This window comes from Vulpes vulpes, chromosome 5 (assembly GCF_048418805.1).
Source record: "Vulpes vulpes isolate BD-2025 chromosome 5, VulVul3, whole genome shotgun sequence".
In the NCBI taxonomy this organism is placed as follows: domain Eukaryota; kingdom Metazoa; phylum Chordata; class Mammalia; order Carnivora; family Canidae; genus Vulpes; species Vulpes vulpes.
In genome coordinates, this window is record NC_132784.1 from 39,932,617 (window position 1) to 39,948,284 (window position 15,668).

General features: G+C 38.0%; 1 protein-coding gene and 1 non-coding gene across 6 annotated transcripts in view; one reads left to right on the top strand and one right to left on the bottom strand.

Moving 5' to 3' along the window:
* Positions 1 to 14,753, bottom strand: part of TXNL1 (thioredoxin like 1) — a 34,482-nt gene extending 19,729 nt beyond the window's left edge. For 3 of the 5 annotated variants that reach the window (XR_012001548.1, XM_072757941.1, XM_072757940.1), the window contains exons 1-3: positions 14,395 to 14,753; positions 2,863 to 2,959; positions 302 to 475 (exon numbers count right to left, since the gene is read on the bottom strand). Coding sequence is in view for 4 of the 5 variants with exons in the window: in XM_072757941.1 (XP_072614042.1) it covers positions 302 to 475; positions 2,863 to 2,959; positions 14,395 to 14,492 (369 nt within the window). In the remaining variant the exon portion in view is untranslated. Of the gene's footprint in view, positions 1 to 301; positions 476 to 2,862; positions 2,960 to 12,421; positions 12,577 to 14,394 lie in introns of all 5 variants that reach the window. The other 2 variants (XM_072757944.1, XM_072757943.1) reach the window with 2 other exon arrangements.
* LOC112919357 (U6 spliceosomal RNA) lies at positions 11,806 to 11,909 on the top strand. Its single transcript, XR_003234888.1, has one exon. It is a non-coding gene; the product is annotated as a U6 spliceosomal RNA (small nuclear RNA).
* Positions 14,754 to 15,668: the final 915 nt, after the last annotated feature.

A 15,668-nucleotide genomic window follows, 5' to 3' on the forward strand; every position in this document is an offset into this window, starting at 1 on the left:
ATTTGTGTATATATATGTATATATATAAAATGATTAAGTGTTTAAAACTGGCTATTAAGACAATGCAAAAAGATTTTTTTTTAAAAAGTCGCAAAGAAAATTATTTAGGAAAAATAGTTTGTGATGAGGGCTTAAGATTGTAATACATACAAGAGAAACAAAAACCCCAATAGTAAGCTAATGGAATTACTTTTAAAGATCTTCTTTAAAAATATTCTTAACTAGCAAAAGATAAGTCAATTTCATTTTAACCAAATAATGACAAGAGATATATCATGATTTCACTTTTAAGTCTACCTACATAGCCTTTGGGAATATCTGTGTCCTCATTGCTTCCAGGATCATTTTCTAAGTGCTGCTTGATTTTTTCTTCTAATCCAACAGCATCTGCTCCTTGATATTGATCAATTCTCACTTTGTTTCGAAAAAACAAAAATGTAGGTGTTGCTGATATATTGTTGGTGGCAGCTGTTCCCTAGAATTGACAAGTGAGATGCCATTAATGAATTAAAATTTATCTTAAACCACTTTAATTTTTCATTCTACATCCCTATAGAAGTTATCACAAGTATGAACAAAAACCACATAAAATAATTTATTCCCAATTGTTTAAGAAAAAGTAGACCTATTACTGAGGGCATAGCTATATTACCCTTACGTTCCCAATGAATAACATGCATTTTTATCAGTTTTAGTGTTAAACACTTCATCCTCCAGTAGAACAATTAGCTTCCAGTACAGAAATTATGCTTCACACATCAGCTAGCTCTTTTATAACTACATGCTGTCTCTTAAATGGAGAAGCCAAAAAGAGTATTGATATGTCAACACAAACCACTGTTACTAGGAAAAAGTACAGACTGAAGACCAGTAGCCCATCTCTCCATGAAAATGAAGTAACATCCTCACTCAACTCTACTTACAGAAATGACTTTTGGCCTCCCATCAAATGCAATGCAACATCTTTTAAAATTCTGCTCGAACTCCACAATATTATAAAACTGAGTGGAAATTAGCTAATTAACCCCTAACTTATGATTTACTTTTCATAAGTATGACTTACTTTTTTCATAAATAGTAAAGCAAATTTGTCATCTTGCATATTCAAAAACTATAAAGAGGTACTACTACATTGTTTAAAGAAAAAAAAGCACAAGATTTACATAGAGATGTCCTCTCTAAACCTCAAAAATTGAAAAACAAAAAACATGACTGACATTTTAAAACAGTATTGTCCAAAAGAAATGTAAGACACAAATTTTGGCTATACACCAAATTATAAGTTGCCAGTATCCACAAGAAAAAAGTACCGGGAAACAAATGAAATCAATTTTAATAATATTTTTAATGAATCCATTATCTGCATTTTCAACGTGGTCAATGTAAAAAGTTAATGACATATTTCACATTTTTTTCATATTAAGCCTTCAAAATCCTCTGTGTATTTTACACTTAACAGCACTTTTGGATTTGCCACACTTCAAGTGCGCAATAACCACATGTAGCTAGTGGCTACCATACTGGACAACAAAGCTCCAGAACAGAGCACTTCCAGAGTAGAGAGAGTGAATACTGAAATAAGGGCCAGTGCTGACAGCAGTATTATAGGGTTTAAACCAAACCCCAAACTACTATTATAATTTTTAATTATATTATTATAATATAATTATATTATATATTACATATTTATTATAATATTTAATTATTATAAAATTATTTATATTATAACATAAATATATCATATTTAAAATATTTTCTATATTTTAAACTATATATATTTAAAACTATTATAATTTTTAAGATTATATTATATAATTATATAATTATATTTTAAAATATATTATATTTAAAAACTATTACAGTATTTAAAAATATTTTCATACTCAGAAATGTATTAAAGACAAACCTCTATTATAATATTTTTTATATTATAAACTACTATATTTTTATATATTACATATTATATATTTATATATTATAATATTTAAAATATATTTTATTATAAATATATAATATTAACTATTATAATATTTTGTTATATTTAATTATATTATAATTGATTATATTTAAACTATAATATTTAAACTTAACTTTTAAATTTAATATATTATATATAATTATATTTATTATTTAATTATATATATTATTTTATATTTAAGCTATTATAATATTTAAAAATATTTTATACTATTACAATATTTAAAAATATTTTCATACTCAGAAATGTATTAAAGACAAAACCTCACCAAAAAGAGGAGCTACACAACTATTCCTTAGAACTAAAGACTACATTTTTAGTGTTGGAAGGAAACTGTCAAAATTTTTTGCCATAACTCCTCCTCCATATTTCCACATTTGCAAACAGAGAATTGTCACAGAGCCATTCCAACTAAGTAATCAGGGCAATCTCCCCGTAACACTGTGGCTCAATCAACAGTAATTAACACTTTCAGTTTCTGCTGAGCATGCAGCTTTGAAACTTCCAAATTGATCAATTCAAATCAAACTATAACCAAGAATTCTCTGCCATGGCTTTGGAATCAAGCAATGCCTCAGGAATAAAAGTTACTATTCTCGATTTGCAAAAGATAAAAAATGTAAAACAAAGGACTTCGAGATGACTGATTAGTTGAACAGCTTACTAGTTTTACATCAGAAATATATTAATATAAACAAACCCAGAAACAATTAATATTGGACTATCCTTAACTAATACACCAAAATGACATTGTAATAATTCATGTCCGTATAACATTTGAATATATTCAAATAAGTGCTATGTGCAGAGAGAAACAAAGGACGATAACAATGTTGAATTTCAAACCAATGTAAAAAATTTTTTAAAGCACTCCTTTCCCTTACCTGACACTGATGTACATCTACTTCCAAGAAAACTGCCTGTGGATACTTATTACTCATAGAACTGAATGCTGGGGCAATCCTTAAACATGGTCCACACCTGTGAGAAAGGTAAAATACATGCTTGGTAAAAGAACAAAACAAAACAAAACCCCCACCAAAGACTGTATTAATTTCTGCTCTTAAGAGTTTGTTATTAAAATATGAAATCAAACAAAATCTGATCATCCTGGCTTTAGTCTTTCCAGTCTTTTCCACTAGATTATTTGGATACACTGGCATCAATACCACATTGTCTTAATGACTACAGATATAGTTTTTTTTTTAAGATTTTATTTATTTATTCATGAGAGAGAGAGAGCGCGCGCGCACGCGCGAGAGAGAGAGAGAGAGAGAGAGAGAGAGAGGCAGAGTGAGAAGCAGGCTTCCTGCAGGGAGCCCCACACGGGACTTGATCCCGGGTCTCTAGGATCAGGCCCTGGGCCAAAGGCAGGGCTAAACCACTGAGCCCCCCGGGCTACCCCCAGATATAGTTTTAAAGTCTAATGATGTTGTCTTATAGCTTTGTTCTCACCAAAAGAAATTAAAGATGGAAATAAAAGGAGGAATATACTATGCTTATAAATTGGAAAACTCAATAGTGTCAAGATGTCAATTCTCCTAAATTCGATCTTTACAGTCAATGTAAAATCCCAGTAGGTTTTTTTGCAGAGGTCCAAAGCTGAGAAAATTACATTACTGGATATTAAGAACCATCACAAAGTTTTATTATTAAGGGTGTACGGTATTGATACAAGAACAAACTGACCAATGTAAAAGAGGTAGAGAAACAAACTCATCCTATACTGATTTATCAAACATATGACACAGCACTGCAGTAGGGAAAGAATGGTCTTTTCAATAAGCAGTGCTGGGTCAAGTGGATACTCACATGGGAAAAATAAATGAATATTGGCCCCTATACCTCACACCACACACAAAACCAATTCGAGATGGATTACAGATCTAAATGTGAAAGGTAAAACATAAGTTTAAAAAAAAAACATAAGTTTTAAGAAAAAATACAAATGATACTTTCAAAACTTTGGAATAAGCAAAGATATCTTAAAACGCAAAAAGCACCAAAGAAAAAAAGGAAATAACTGATATACTGGAATATACTTGATAAACTGGAAAATAGAAGACCTACCTTTATCAAGATACCATTTAGAGAGTGAAAAGACCCCACAGAGTGGTTTAAAAAAATCTGTAAAACTGCTAATATGAAAGAATTCCTACAAATCAGTAAGAACAAGACTGACACCCAAAAGGAAAACTCTTAAACTGGTACTTGACAAATGAGGTTATCATAACAGTCAATAAATATGAAAAGATACCTCATTTCATTAGTCACTAGGGAAACCAAGGAAATGCAAATTAAAACTACTCCCACCAAAATAGCTAACACAAAAAAGAATAAAATATTACCAAGAATGTGGAGCAATTGAACTGTTAGTGACTGTGCAAACTGGTATAACAAAGGGGTAAAGAAAACTGGCAGTATCTGCTACACCAAGATTTATGCCTCCCTACTGAGCATTTCTGAGGTATATAAACAACAGAACTATCTAGATATGCTTGTCTCGGGGCATTTGAAAAAATATTGATAGTATTAATATTTCTAATTTCTAATAGCCCAAAGTGGAAAATACTCAAATTCCTATCAACATAGAATGTGTAAATTAATTTCAGTTACTCATACAGTTGAATACTAAGCAACAATGAAAATGAGTGATGTAAAATGTCATGCAGAAACATGGATCAACCTCACAAATAATACTGAGAGAAGTAGTACATTATATGATTCCATTTATGCACCAGTTCAAATACAGGCAAAACAAATCAATGGTACTATAAATCAGGACAAAGGTTACTTTTCTGAGAGTTAATGACAGGATTAGGTCATGAGAGAGATTTCAAAAGGCTAGTGATGCTCTGTCCAGAAGCTGATTACATGGGCATGTGTGTTCAATTTATGAAAATTCATTAAGCTATACATTTCTAATTGTGTACTATGTTGCATCTCAATAAAAGTTTAGAGAAAAAATCTTGGGAAGAGCAGATAAGAACACAAGGAGAAGCAAATTCTGAAGCACAAAATGTTCAAACTCACAAATGTTTATCCTCAAGCTGTGATTATCTCTCTAGTCTTAAAATTTTAATCAGTATTTTCATCCCGTGCCATCGTTAAGCCTCACACCAAAAAAGCTAAGAAAATAACCAATTAAATTCTTAAATATTAAACCTCATGCTTCTGAAAGTAGATTTTTAGATCTAACAATCCTCAAATAGGTCCTGAGACCAAATTATAAAGAAATAAACATTTACAGTAACTATATCTATGTTTAGTTTAGCAAAATACTTCCAGTTATCAGTAAGTCTTAAACATTACGGATAGGAGTACCAACTGTTAGCCTTTTTGCCATTAATCATTATCTGTCAATCTTAAATGAATGCAACTCAAGATTCAACAATCTCATTTCTATACATCGTATCCTACCCTAACACTCATTCTCACAGCATGTGTAACAAAGTTCAACGCAATGTTTATAACAACAAAAAATTAGAAATAATCTAAATGACAATCAACAGCAAAATAATTTAAAATGTTATGACACATTAATACCAGGAGATAAGGATAATTTGTAAATCTGTACTGTTTAAAAGGAAACTAAGTCTCATAATAAAATTCTCTATTACCACATTATAAAGATGTGTGTATACACACACATTAGGTTCATCACCCAATAATCAGTTAATTACTTCTGCAAAGTATGACTGGAAAAGGAAGACAGTTTAGTGGAGATTTTTTTAATTATTCATACTTCTGTATCCTTTGTTATTTTAGGATGAACTGGTACCTTTATTTTAAAATATTAAACAAAAAAATTAAATAAATAAATAAATAAATAAATAAATAAAATATTAAACAACCTGAGACTAGAGGATTTAACATTAACTGCATTTAAACAAGTGTCCCAAATGAAGCACACCTATTTATGCCACACCACAATATATTCATTCCTGAAAAAAAATCTCCCTTCTGCAAATGCATGTATTCAAAGTAAGAAGACATATGGGAAAAATAGGCAAACCATTTAACCCACTCAACTTTGTAAAAACATCCCTAACAAAAAATAGTACCGTACTCAGGAGATACTTGGGACAGTCAGGTAGGTGGCTCAGACCTAGAGGCTACCCCAGAGAATATTTAAAATAAACAAAAACAGGACACCTGGGTGGCTCAGCGGTTAAGTGCATCTGCATCTGCCTTCCACGCAGGGTATGATCCTGGAGTACCACCGGGATCGAGTCCCACATCGGGCTCCCTGCATGGAGCCTGCTTCTCCCTCTGCCTGTGTCTCTGCCTCTCTCCCTCTCTCTGTGTCTCTCATGAATAAATAAAATCTAAAAAAAAAATATATATACGTTTTTTTAAAATAAACAAAAACAATGGAAGTGCCCGTTTCAGGTGCTATAACAGTTCTCCAGGTGGAAGTGGAGCTCTAAGCCAGTGGGGCTGCAGGAGGAAGTGCAATACTGAGAAATAACCCCTTGAGGGAGTAAGTGCTGAGTACAAGTGTTCATGTTCATGTTCATTTTATTAACTTTAAGTTTCTTAAAATAAACCTTTCAGGAAGCTTACCTGTATAGCTGAGGGCTTGCCTCCTTCCTATCTAAGGTTCTAGTTCTACTCCTCGCTACCTAGGGAAAATAAAATACAAACCACCACAATTTCCACATTATACTGACATCATCACTCTATTCACTCGGCATGTATGAGCTAACTAGTGTTAAAGTAACAAAATGAAACAAAACAACCCCACTTCTATCTACACTTCTTGTAGATAAAATAACTGTACTAAGATAACTTTTCCTTTTCAAACTTTAACCATATCTAAATCCTGTTTTAGTTAGCCATCACAGGTTGTAACTTTAGTCAAAAATCAAAATAAGTCACAGAACACAGAAGCAGAAATAAATACAGTGGCATACTTTCACACTATAATCATTCAAGTGAATTGACTGCTTAAGTAAGATGTTTGCCTGCTTAATATTAGCATTTAAGAATAAACTCAAATTTCCATTATTACCTGAACTCATGAGCAAGTCACTCAATTTCTCCATGTAAAATGAGAAGGAACTAGATTGTCTAGGACCTTTCTCATATCTACAATATTATGTCCCGGGGCACCTGGGTGGTATAGTCAGTTAAGTGTCCAACTCTTGGTTTTGACTTAGGTCGTGATTTCAGGGTTGTCAGACTGAGCCCCATGTCGAGCTCCACGTTCAGCAAGGAGTTTGCTTGAGACTCTCTCTCCTTCTGCCCCTTCGCCTTCCCTAAAATCAATCAATCTTTAAAATATTATGCCCCAAATATGCCTGAATTTCAGGATCATACTTTCTTCTCTTGTGTAGCCATTAATTCACAGCCTTAAATAATATATAGTCACAGAGCCTCTGAACTTCTAAAAGTGCCTAGAGATCATCTAATCCAGGGGTTTAAAAAAGAAAAAAAAAAAGTTCCTTTTCTACCTCTGAACCTCTCTTTGATAGAAAGATTATCTGTCAAATCTAATATGTAAAATAAGGGCAGCCCCAGTGGCTCAGCGGTTTAGCAACACCTTCAGCCCAGGGCGTGATCCTGGAGATCCAGGATTAAGTCCCATGTCGGGCTCCCTGCGTGGAGCCTGCTTCTGCCTCTGCCTGTGTCTCTGCCTCTTTGTGTCTCTCTCGTGAATAAATAAGTAAAATCTTAAAAAAATAAATAATAGTATGTAAAATGGGTATGTAAGAAGGATTCTGGGGGTAGCCCTGGTGGCTCAGCGGTTTAGCGCCACATTCAGCCCAGGGTGTGATCCTGGAGTCCGGGGATTGAGTCCCACATCAGGCTTGATGTGCATGAAGCCTGCTTCTCCCTCTTCCTGTGTCTTTGCCTCTCTCTCTCTCTCTCTCTCTCTCTCAAATAAATAAAATCTTAAAAAAGAAAGAAAAAGAAGAAGGATTTTGACTTTTTTTTAAATTTTTATTTATTTATGATAGTCACACGGAGAGAGAGAGAGGCAGAGACAGAGGCAGAGGGAGAAGCAGGCTCCATGCACTGGGAGCCCGACGTGGGATTCGATCCCGGGTCTCTAGGATCACGCCCTGGGCCAAAGGCAGGCGCTAAACCACTGCGCCACACGTTTTTTGGGGGAAAAAGAACACAGCAGACAACTCTTTCTCCAAAACAAAAAGAACCAAAGCCACAAAGCTAAAACCTTAAAACTGCCTAACCTAACACAATTATCGGAGAAGTAAGAACTGAAGATCAGAAAAGTTAAACGACTTGCCCAAGATCAGACATGCTAGTCAATGGCAGGGCCACAACGGAACAGTTAACTCCTAATCCAATCCAAGATCAGCTTTCTTTGAAAGCACCAAGTTAGTTTCATAAGCAAGATTTTTGTTTATAGTCATAATACAAATAATTCTACTTCATGAACTTGACACTTCACTATTTGCTAGTCAGTGCTCTGCCTTGAGCAATAACATGTGTAATAAACACACTGCTGATAAATGGTAAGGAAAACGTATGTGCTTTCTGAAGAGAAATTTTAAAAGTATTTTTCTGTAGGGCACAACTTTAAAGTAGGTAATATCTAGATTAATTATATTTTAATTAGGGCAGGCATAATCATAATTGGTCCTATTAATAACACAAAATGGTTAGCATTCATGGAGCATTTACTGTATGTTATACAATTTACAAAAGCTTTAAATTCATTTAAGCTCTACAATTCCTCATTTCAAAGTCAAGAACAATTAAATACAGTGCTAGAATGTGATCACAAAATCCAACTCTTAAGAGGTATTTCCTAAACCCCAAACAGTGGCCTTACACACTGCTTTTTGTTATTTCTAAATTAACCGCCAAGATTAAAACTATTTATATGCTCTTTACAAAAATCCAGACAGATACCATTTTGCAAAGTTCAAATCCAGGCAAAACTAATTTGTAGTGTTAGAATTCAAGAATGAGAAGAAAGTATGGTGGTGGGAGGGGCATGACGGTGGAGGTTTTTCATGTACACGTTAGTTAAAACTTATCAAAGTATACACAGATGATTTGTGTACATTTTTGCATGCATGTTATGCTTCAAATAAAAGTATACTTTTAAGAAAAATTCTCTTCTCTGAGGCTTCACCATGCCCTAGTTATCTTAAAGCTACCTACCTCATTATCTGCCTGGCCCCTATGGACTACTGAGGCTGCTATCTCTGTAATTCAGTCTGCAGCAATCTTGCAACATATAATTAATATCATGTGTGCGTGTGTATGTGTGTGTGAAAGATGTATTATGGACAAGATACCATAACCATTAGAACTCAACATCCTAATAAACATTAACATTCTTCCCAAATGGTAACAGTAACACCTAACCAACTACAAAGTATGACCTGATTTAGCAAAACTCAATATATGGTAAATACATCTATAAAAATGATACATTCACAAATTCAAGATAAGAATCATTCATACTCCATATCATTTCACTTATCTGTGGAATCTAGAAAACAAATACACAAATGAAAAAAATCGGAAACAGATTCAGAAATACAGAAAACACAATGGTGGTGGTGGGAGAGGATTGGTGAAGGGATCAAGGAGTACAAACTTCCAGTTATGTAGTCATGGGGATGAAAAGTACAGCATAGGGAATATGATCAATAATACTGTAATAACTTTGTATGGTAAGAGATAGTAACTATGCTTATGGTAAGCGTTTTGTAAAGTATATGTTAAATCACTATGTTGTACACCCGAAACTAATGTAATACCGTATGCCAAGTAGACTTCAATAAAAAAAAAAAAAATCATTCATACTAAGTTTTATGCAAAGAAAATGTATTTTCTTTTAGCACTGGGGCTTACCCATCAGTCATAACAAAACTTAAAATCACCAAATGTATTCAAGTATATTCAAAATGAGTAACAGTTTGGAAATAAAAGTTACAAAAACATGTTACCACAGTATATGATTCACATATATAATTTTATCCTCTAAAACAATACTGTTAGGTTACACGTTACTATTCCCATTCTACAGCTAAAGAGTAGGACATCAGAGAGTGAACTGAAACGTCCTGAAATCATAAGACTAGTTTGCAAGCAGAACTGTAACTAAATAATTCGAGGCAATATTTACTAAAATACATCAGGCTCTGTGCAATACAGAGATGAATCTGCATTTCATTTCTACTTAGGCTAGAAGAACAAGGACAACACTTTACAATCCAAACTGCATTCAGCAATGGAACCTTAAGTTAATTAACCTGTGACTCAAATCCTCCTTTGTAAAATGGGGAATAATTTCAAAGATCATTTTAAGGATTCAGTGAGTCCAAATAAATATTTAAACAAGTCTCTTATGAAAGTAAATAATATGTAAATATGTAAAATAATACACAAATATGACTTTTTGTCTTAAAAAAAATACTGGAGAAGGGTGCCAAGACCATTCACTGGGGAAAAGACAGTTTTTTCAACAAATGGTTCTGGGAAACCTGGATATCAGAAACCTGGATATCAACATATAAAAGAATGTAGATCTTTGGCTGTTTTTGAAAAAAAAAATTTATTTATTTTTTCATGAGAGAGACAGAGAGAGAAAAGCAGAGACACAGGCAGAGGGAGAAGCAGGCTCCCTGCAAGGAGCCCGATGTGGGACTCGATCCCAGATGCTGGATCACACCCTGAGCCGAAGGCAGAGACGCTTAACCACTGAGCCACCCAGGCATCCCGGATCTTTATACCATATACAAAAATTAACTCAAAATGGGTAAAAGATCTAAACTTGAGAGCTAAAATTACAAAATCCTTTGATGAAAACATAGGGGTTAAATCTTCATGACACTAGACTTGACAATGATTTCTGGAATATGACACTAAAAGCACAAGCAACAAAAGATAAATTGGACTTCACCAAAATTTAAAGACTTGTGCATCAAAGGACACTACCAAGGAAGTGAAAGGTAACCAGTAGGAGAAAATATTTATAAATCATATGTAAGAACTAACAACCAAAATGTGTAATGCTCCTACAAATTAATGCTTAATAAATAAAATAAATAAATAAATGCTCCTACAAATTAAGTAAAAAACCAAAGTTTTTTTCATTTCATTCAAAATGAGCAAAGGACTTGAAAAGACATTTCTCCAAGGAAGATAAATGACCAATAAACACTAGGAAATATGCTCAACTTCATTAGTCATTAAGGAAATGCAAACCAAAACCACCAGACCACTTCACACACATTTAGGATGGCTATTAAAATATAAAAAATGTTCGCAGGTATGTAGAAAATTGGAACTCTCCTGCACTGCTGGCGGGAATGCAACCACATTCTACTCCAGGTAGAAAAAGAAAAAGAACTGAAAGCAGGGACTCAAAGAAATCCTTGCACACCAATGTTGAAAGCAGTATTACTCACAATAGCCAAAAGGTGCAAACAACTGAAACGTCTATCAAAAGATGAATAAGCAATATATGATATAAAAATACAATGATTAATATTTAGCTTCAAAAAGGAAATTCTGACACATGCTGCAACATGTGTCAGAACCTTGAAAACATGTTACGTGAAGTAAGCCAGAAACCAAAGGACAAATATTATATAATTCCACTTACATGAGGTATACAAGAATACACAAATTCATAAATACAAAAAGAAGTTACTAGGGGTGGGAGCTTGGGGGTAATGGGTACAGTCATCAGTTAATGCTTTTATCCGAGATAATGAAAAAATTCTAGGAAACGATGATGTTGGTACAACATTGTGAATGTTAATGCCATTGATTTGTACATTTAAAAATGGCTAAATGTAAATGTCATGTTACATATATTTTACAATTAAAAAACTTGAGTGCTCACTTTGGCAGCATATATATTAAAATTGGAACGATATGGAGATTAGCATGGCCCCTGCACAAAGATGACATGCAAATTCATGAAGCATTCCATATTAAGAAAGAAAGAAAGAAAGAAAGAAAGAAAGAAAGAAAGAAAGAAAGAAAGACAAGGAAAGAAAATACTGGATACCCCTTGAAGATTCTTCAACAGAAGAAGCGACAATCTGCGTAATATTTTATGAAATTACTAGGTTAGATACAACGTGAAAGTGGAGAAAAAGGAATAAGGCTTAAAGTAGGGTAGGAAAAGAAATAAATAGGTGCTGGAGAAAACTATGTTCTTGATCTAAAATGGGACATTAACTTTGATCTAATAGGTTTTCTACATGATCTACTGGATAGAGTTGTTGGAGGGTCTAATACTGGATGGACAGTTACCCCAGTTGGGTCACACTGACACACAGTTTGTGTAAGAATACTAATGGCCAAATGTTATAGAACTTTAAGGCAAAAACAATCTTACTAGATTTATAAATATCACCTATAAATAGAGAAGTTCTCTAAATCCAAGCATTTTCTTTGCGCTCAGTTTTTTTTTTAAAAAAGTAAATTTTCATTGCATCAAAATACCTTTTTAAAAGCATATCACACAGTCCTTTGCCAATCAATGTCTGCAGTTGTTTATGGTTAAATGTTGCCTCATTGTTAATGGAAGTGTTTCCTTAATAGCAAGTTTCCCAACTTTCCTCACTTCGATTAATAAATTATCACTGTCATTTTTTCCGCTACGGTAAAGGAAAAAGAGAGGATTAATTATTGGGGGATGAAAATTATTCACTCCTGTGGATGAGAATTAGAAAAGTAAACTAAAAAGGAGATTCATCATTAAAAGTCATCTCTTCCCTGTTCCAACTTGGTCCTAGGCACTTCACAATCGTACAATGGAGGGGTCCCTCCATACTCAACAACACAGACACTACAAAAATCACTTAAGGCTGGGAAGACACATTCATACAATTCGGACAGTCCTTTTATCCACGTCTTTATAATGAAATCTTTATCTTCCTCAATTCGGTAAATGCAAAAGTCCGCATGTCAAACTGGGACTCCATGCCGCCCTATGAAATCCAATATAATGTCCCTTTTCAATTCTGTAGGAGAGAGACTGGCACGGGAATAAGTCCTTAATTGTCTTCCTATCTGCACCCCTCCCCCAGCGCTAAAACTACCTAATCCTGATGCCACGGCTTACACACGCAACACTTACATTCAGCAGCCACGAATCACTTTTTACCCTGATTCAAAAGTCCTTGGGCAGCCCTGGTGGCTCAGTGGTTGAGCATCTGCCTTCGGACCAGGGCGTGACCCCGGAGTTCCCGGATCGAGTCCCGCATCGGGCTACTTGCATGGAGCCTGCTTCTCCCTCTGCCTGTGTCTCTGCCTCTCTCTCTCTCTCTGTCTGTCTCTCATGAATGAATGAATAAATAAAATCTTAAAAAAAAAATCCTGCCTTAGGTGTCTATAGTTACCTGGACAATGAGATGTGTCACCTAAGCAGTGATGGATGTCGTGGATTTCTCCAGGTTGGTGTAAGCCTGAGTAACCCGAAGGATCAAGATAAACGGAGTTTGATCCTCCTGAGTTAGGAGGCAGTGGCCTGCACAAGCGGAGGTCGGTAAACACGCCCTCTGAAACCCTGGCTCTGCAGGCCTGCTGCCAACACGTCACGCTCACACAGGTGCACTGCGCACTCAGAACGGAAACTCCAGCTCTGTCTGCGACCTATAATAAACTACGCTGGGAGTCAGCAAAGCCGGTTGGGCTACTTTCGAGATCTCTGTCCTCTTTAAACCATTGGGTCAAAAATGGGAGTCCACACACCATCAATCTCAAATCCGGGTGTCTGGAGACCTGCATACACGGTGCGTCCACTCACTCACTCCAGCAACTTCGGTGACCCGATGCAGCCGCGCACACCGGGGAGCCGAAGTCACTAAGGTACCGGCCAGGCCAATCGCCAAACCATTAAGAAAAGTAAAGAGCACGCGGGCCCAACGTGGGTTTAAAATGTATCCAGGAAGCCTCACGACTAAGCGCTACGCAGTGTAAGTTGGATATAGCCCCAGATGAATTTTTTTTTTTCTTTTTTTAAGAATTGCAGGTAGGGAAGAAAGCCAAGGTGTTGGGCGAATCAAGGTTACAGGATTGCCAAGATGCAAGTGACAGCTGGCTCCCAGGAGCGGAGTGGACAGGCGAAAGCGGGGGCGGCCCGGGAGGACCGGGGGGTGGGGGGTGGGGGGGGGCTCCACGGCCCGAGCCCGTCCGCGGGTGCACGAGGGCCGCCGGGGCCTCCCGGGCCGGGGAGCCGGAGGGCCAGGCCCCGCACCGTCCGGGCGTCCCCGGTGCACCCTGCGGGCTCCCGCGCGGGAGCCGAGGCCTCCCCGGGCGGCGGCCTGGGGCTGGGGCTGGGGCTGGGGCTGGGGCTGGGGCTGGGGCCGGGGCCGGAGCCGGGGCCGGGGCAGCGGCCGCTAGGGAGCGGGGCCCGGGGAAGGTGGGGCAGCAGGCGGCGACACGCAGGGCCCGCAGCTCGCGCCCGGCCTCACCCGCGCATGGTGAACTTGACCACGGCGAGTCTGGAGCCCGCGCCGCTCAGCTCCGGCTGGAAGTCCGGGTCGCTCCCGACCGGCTTCACGCCCACCATTCTCGGCCCGGCAGGGCGGCCGCGACGCCACCGGCTTCCGAAGTGAAGGCGAAGGCCCGGCGAGGGCGGGGGCGAGAGCGACGCTCCGGAAGGCCGAGGCCCGGGCGCAGGCGGCGGCGACCGCGGCGGCGTCTCCGGGGCTCTCAGTGCCGAGTCACGCCCGGGAGCGGGGCGGCCGAAGGGGCGGGCGCGGGCGCGGAAGGCGGGGGAAAGGGGGCCCTGCGGCGCCCGGCAGCCACCGCGCGGCGGGGCCCTCGGCGCCTGCGCGCCGCGACGTCACTTCCGCGTCGTTCTGTTTGCTTCCCGCCGCCCAATCCTATGACGCGCCGCTGGCCCCGCCCCCGGAGGAGGAGCCCCGCGCCGGCTGGAGCGGCGCAGGCGCAGAAGAGAGGCAGTGGGGGAGGGGCAGGGGAGGGGCAGGGGAGGGGCAGGGGAGGGGCAGGGGAGGGGCAGGGGAGGGGCAGGGGAGGGGCGGGGGAGGGGGAGGGGGCAGGGGAGGGCCCGTGGGGTCCTCTGCGCTGCGGGGACTGTGGGCCGTATCCCGACCCGCGCCCCAGGTTGGTTCGGGGCGAAGATCTGAACCCCCGAAGTGCTGGAAGAAGTACTTTGGTCTCCTGTTGGGGCTGCAAGTCTCCCCACTAGACAAAAAGGGACTTTAGGCACATTGATTTAGGGATCCCGTGGCTCACGGGCCTTGTGCTGTCATCCACAAGCTGCCACGCACCTGCCTTTAAGTTGTGCCTTAAAGAAACGAAAGCATCGTCCTTCCTTTAGAGTGACCCCGTCTCCCTTGAGAAAACGAGTGGGAAATAGCAGAGGGACACGGAGCAGGAGAGGATCCGAACTCTGGGAAAGGAGCAGGGGGAGGGGGAGGGGGAGAGCACTGGGTGTCCTACTATGTGTTTGCAAATGGAACTCCAATAAAAAAATGCAAAGAAATAATAAAATAAAATAAATAAAATAGAATAAAATAAAATAATAAAATACAATAAATAAAATAAATAATATAATAAAATAAATAAAATATAAAATATAAAATAAAATAATAAAATAATAAATAAAATAAAATAATAAAATAAAATAAATAAAATAAATAGTTATAAAATAGACCTGCCCTACAACCCAGCAATTGCACTGCTGGGGATTTACCCCAAAGATACAGATGCAGGGAAATGC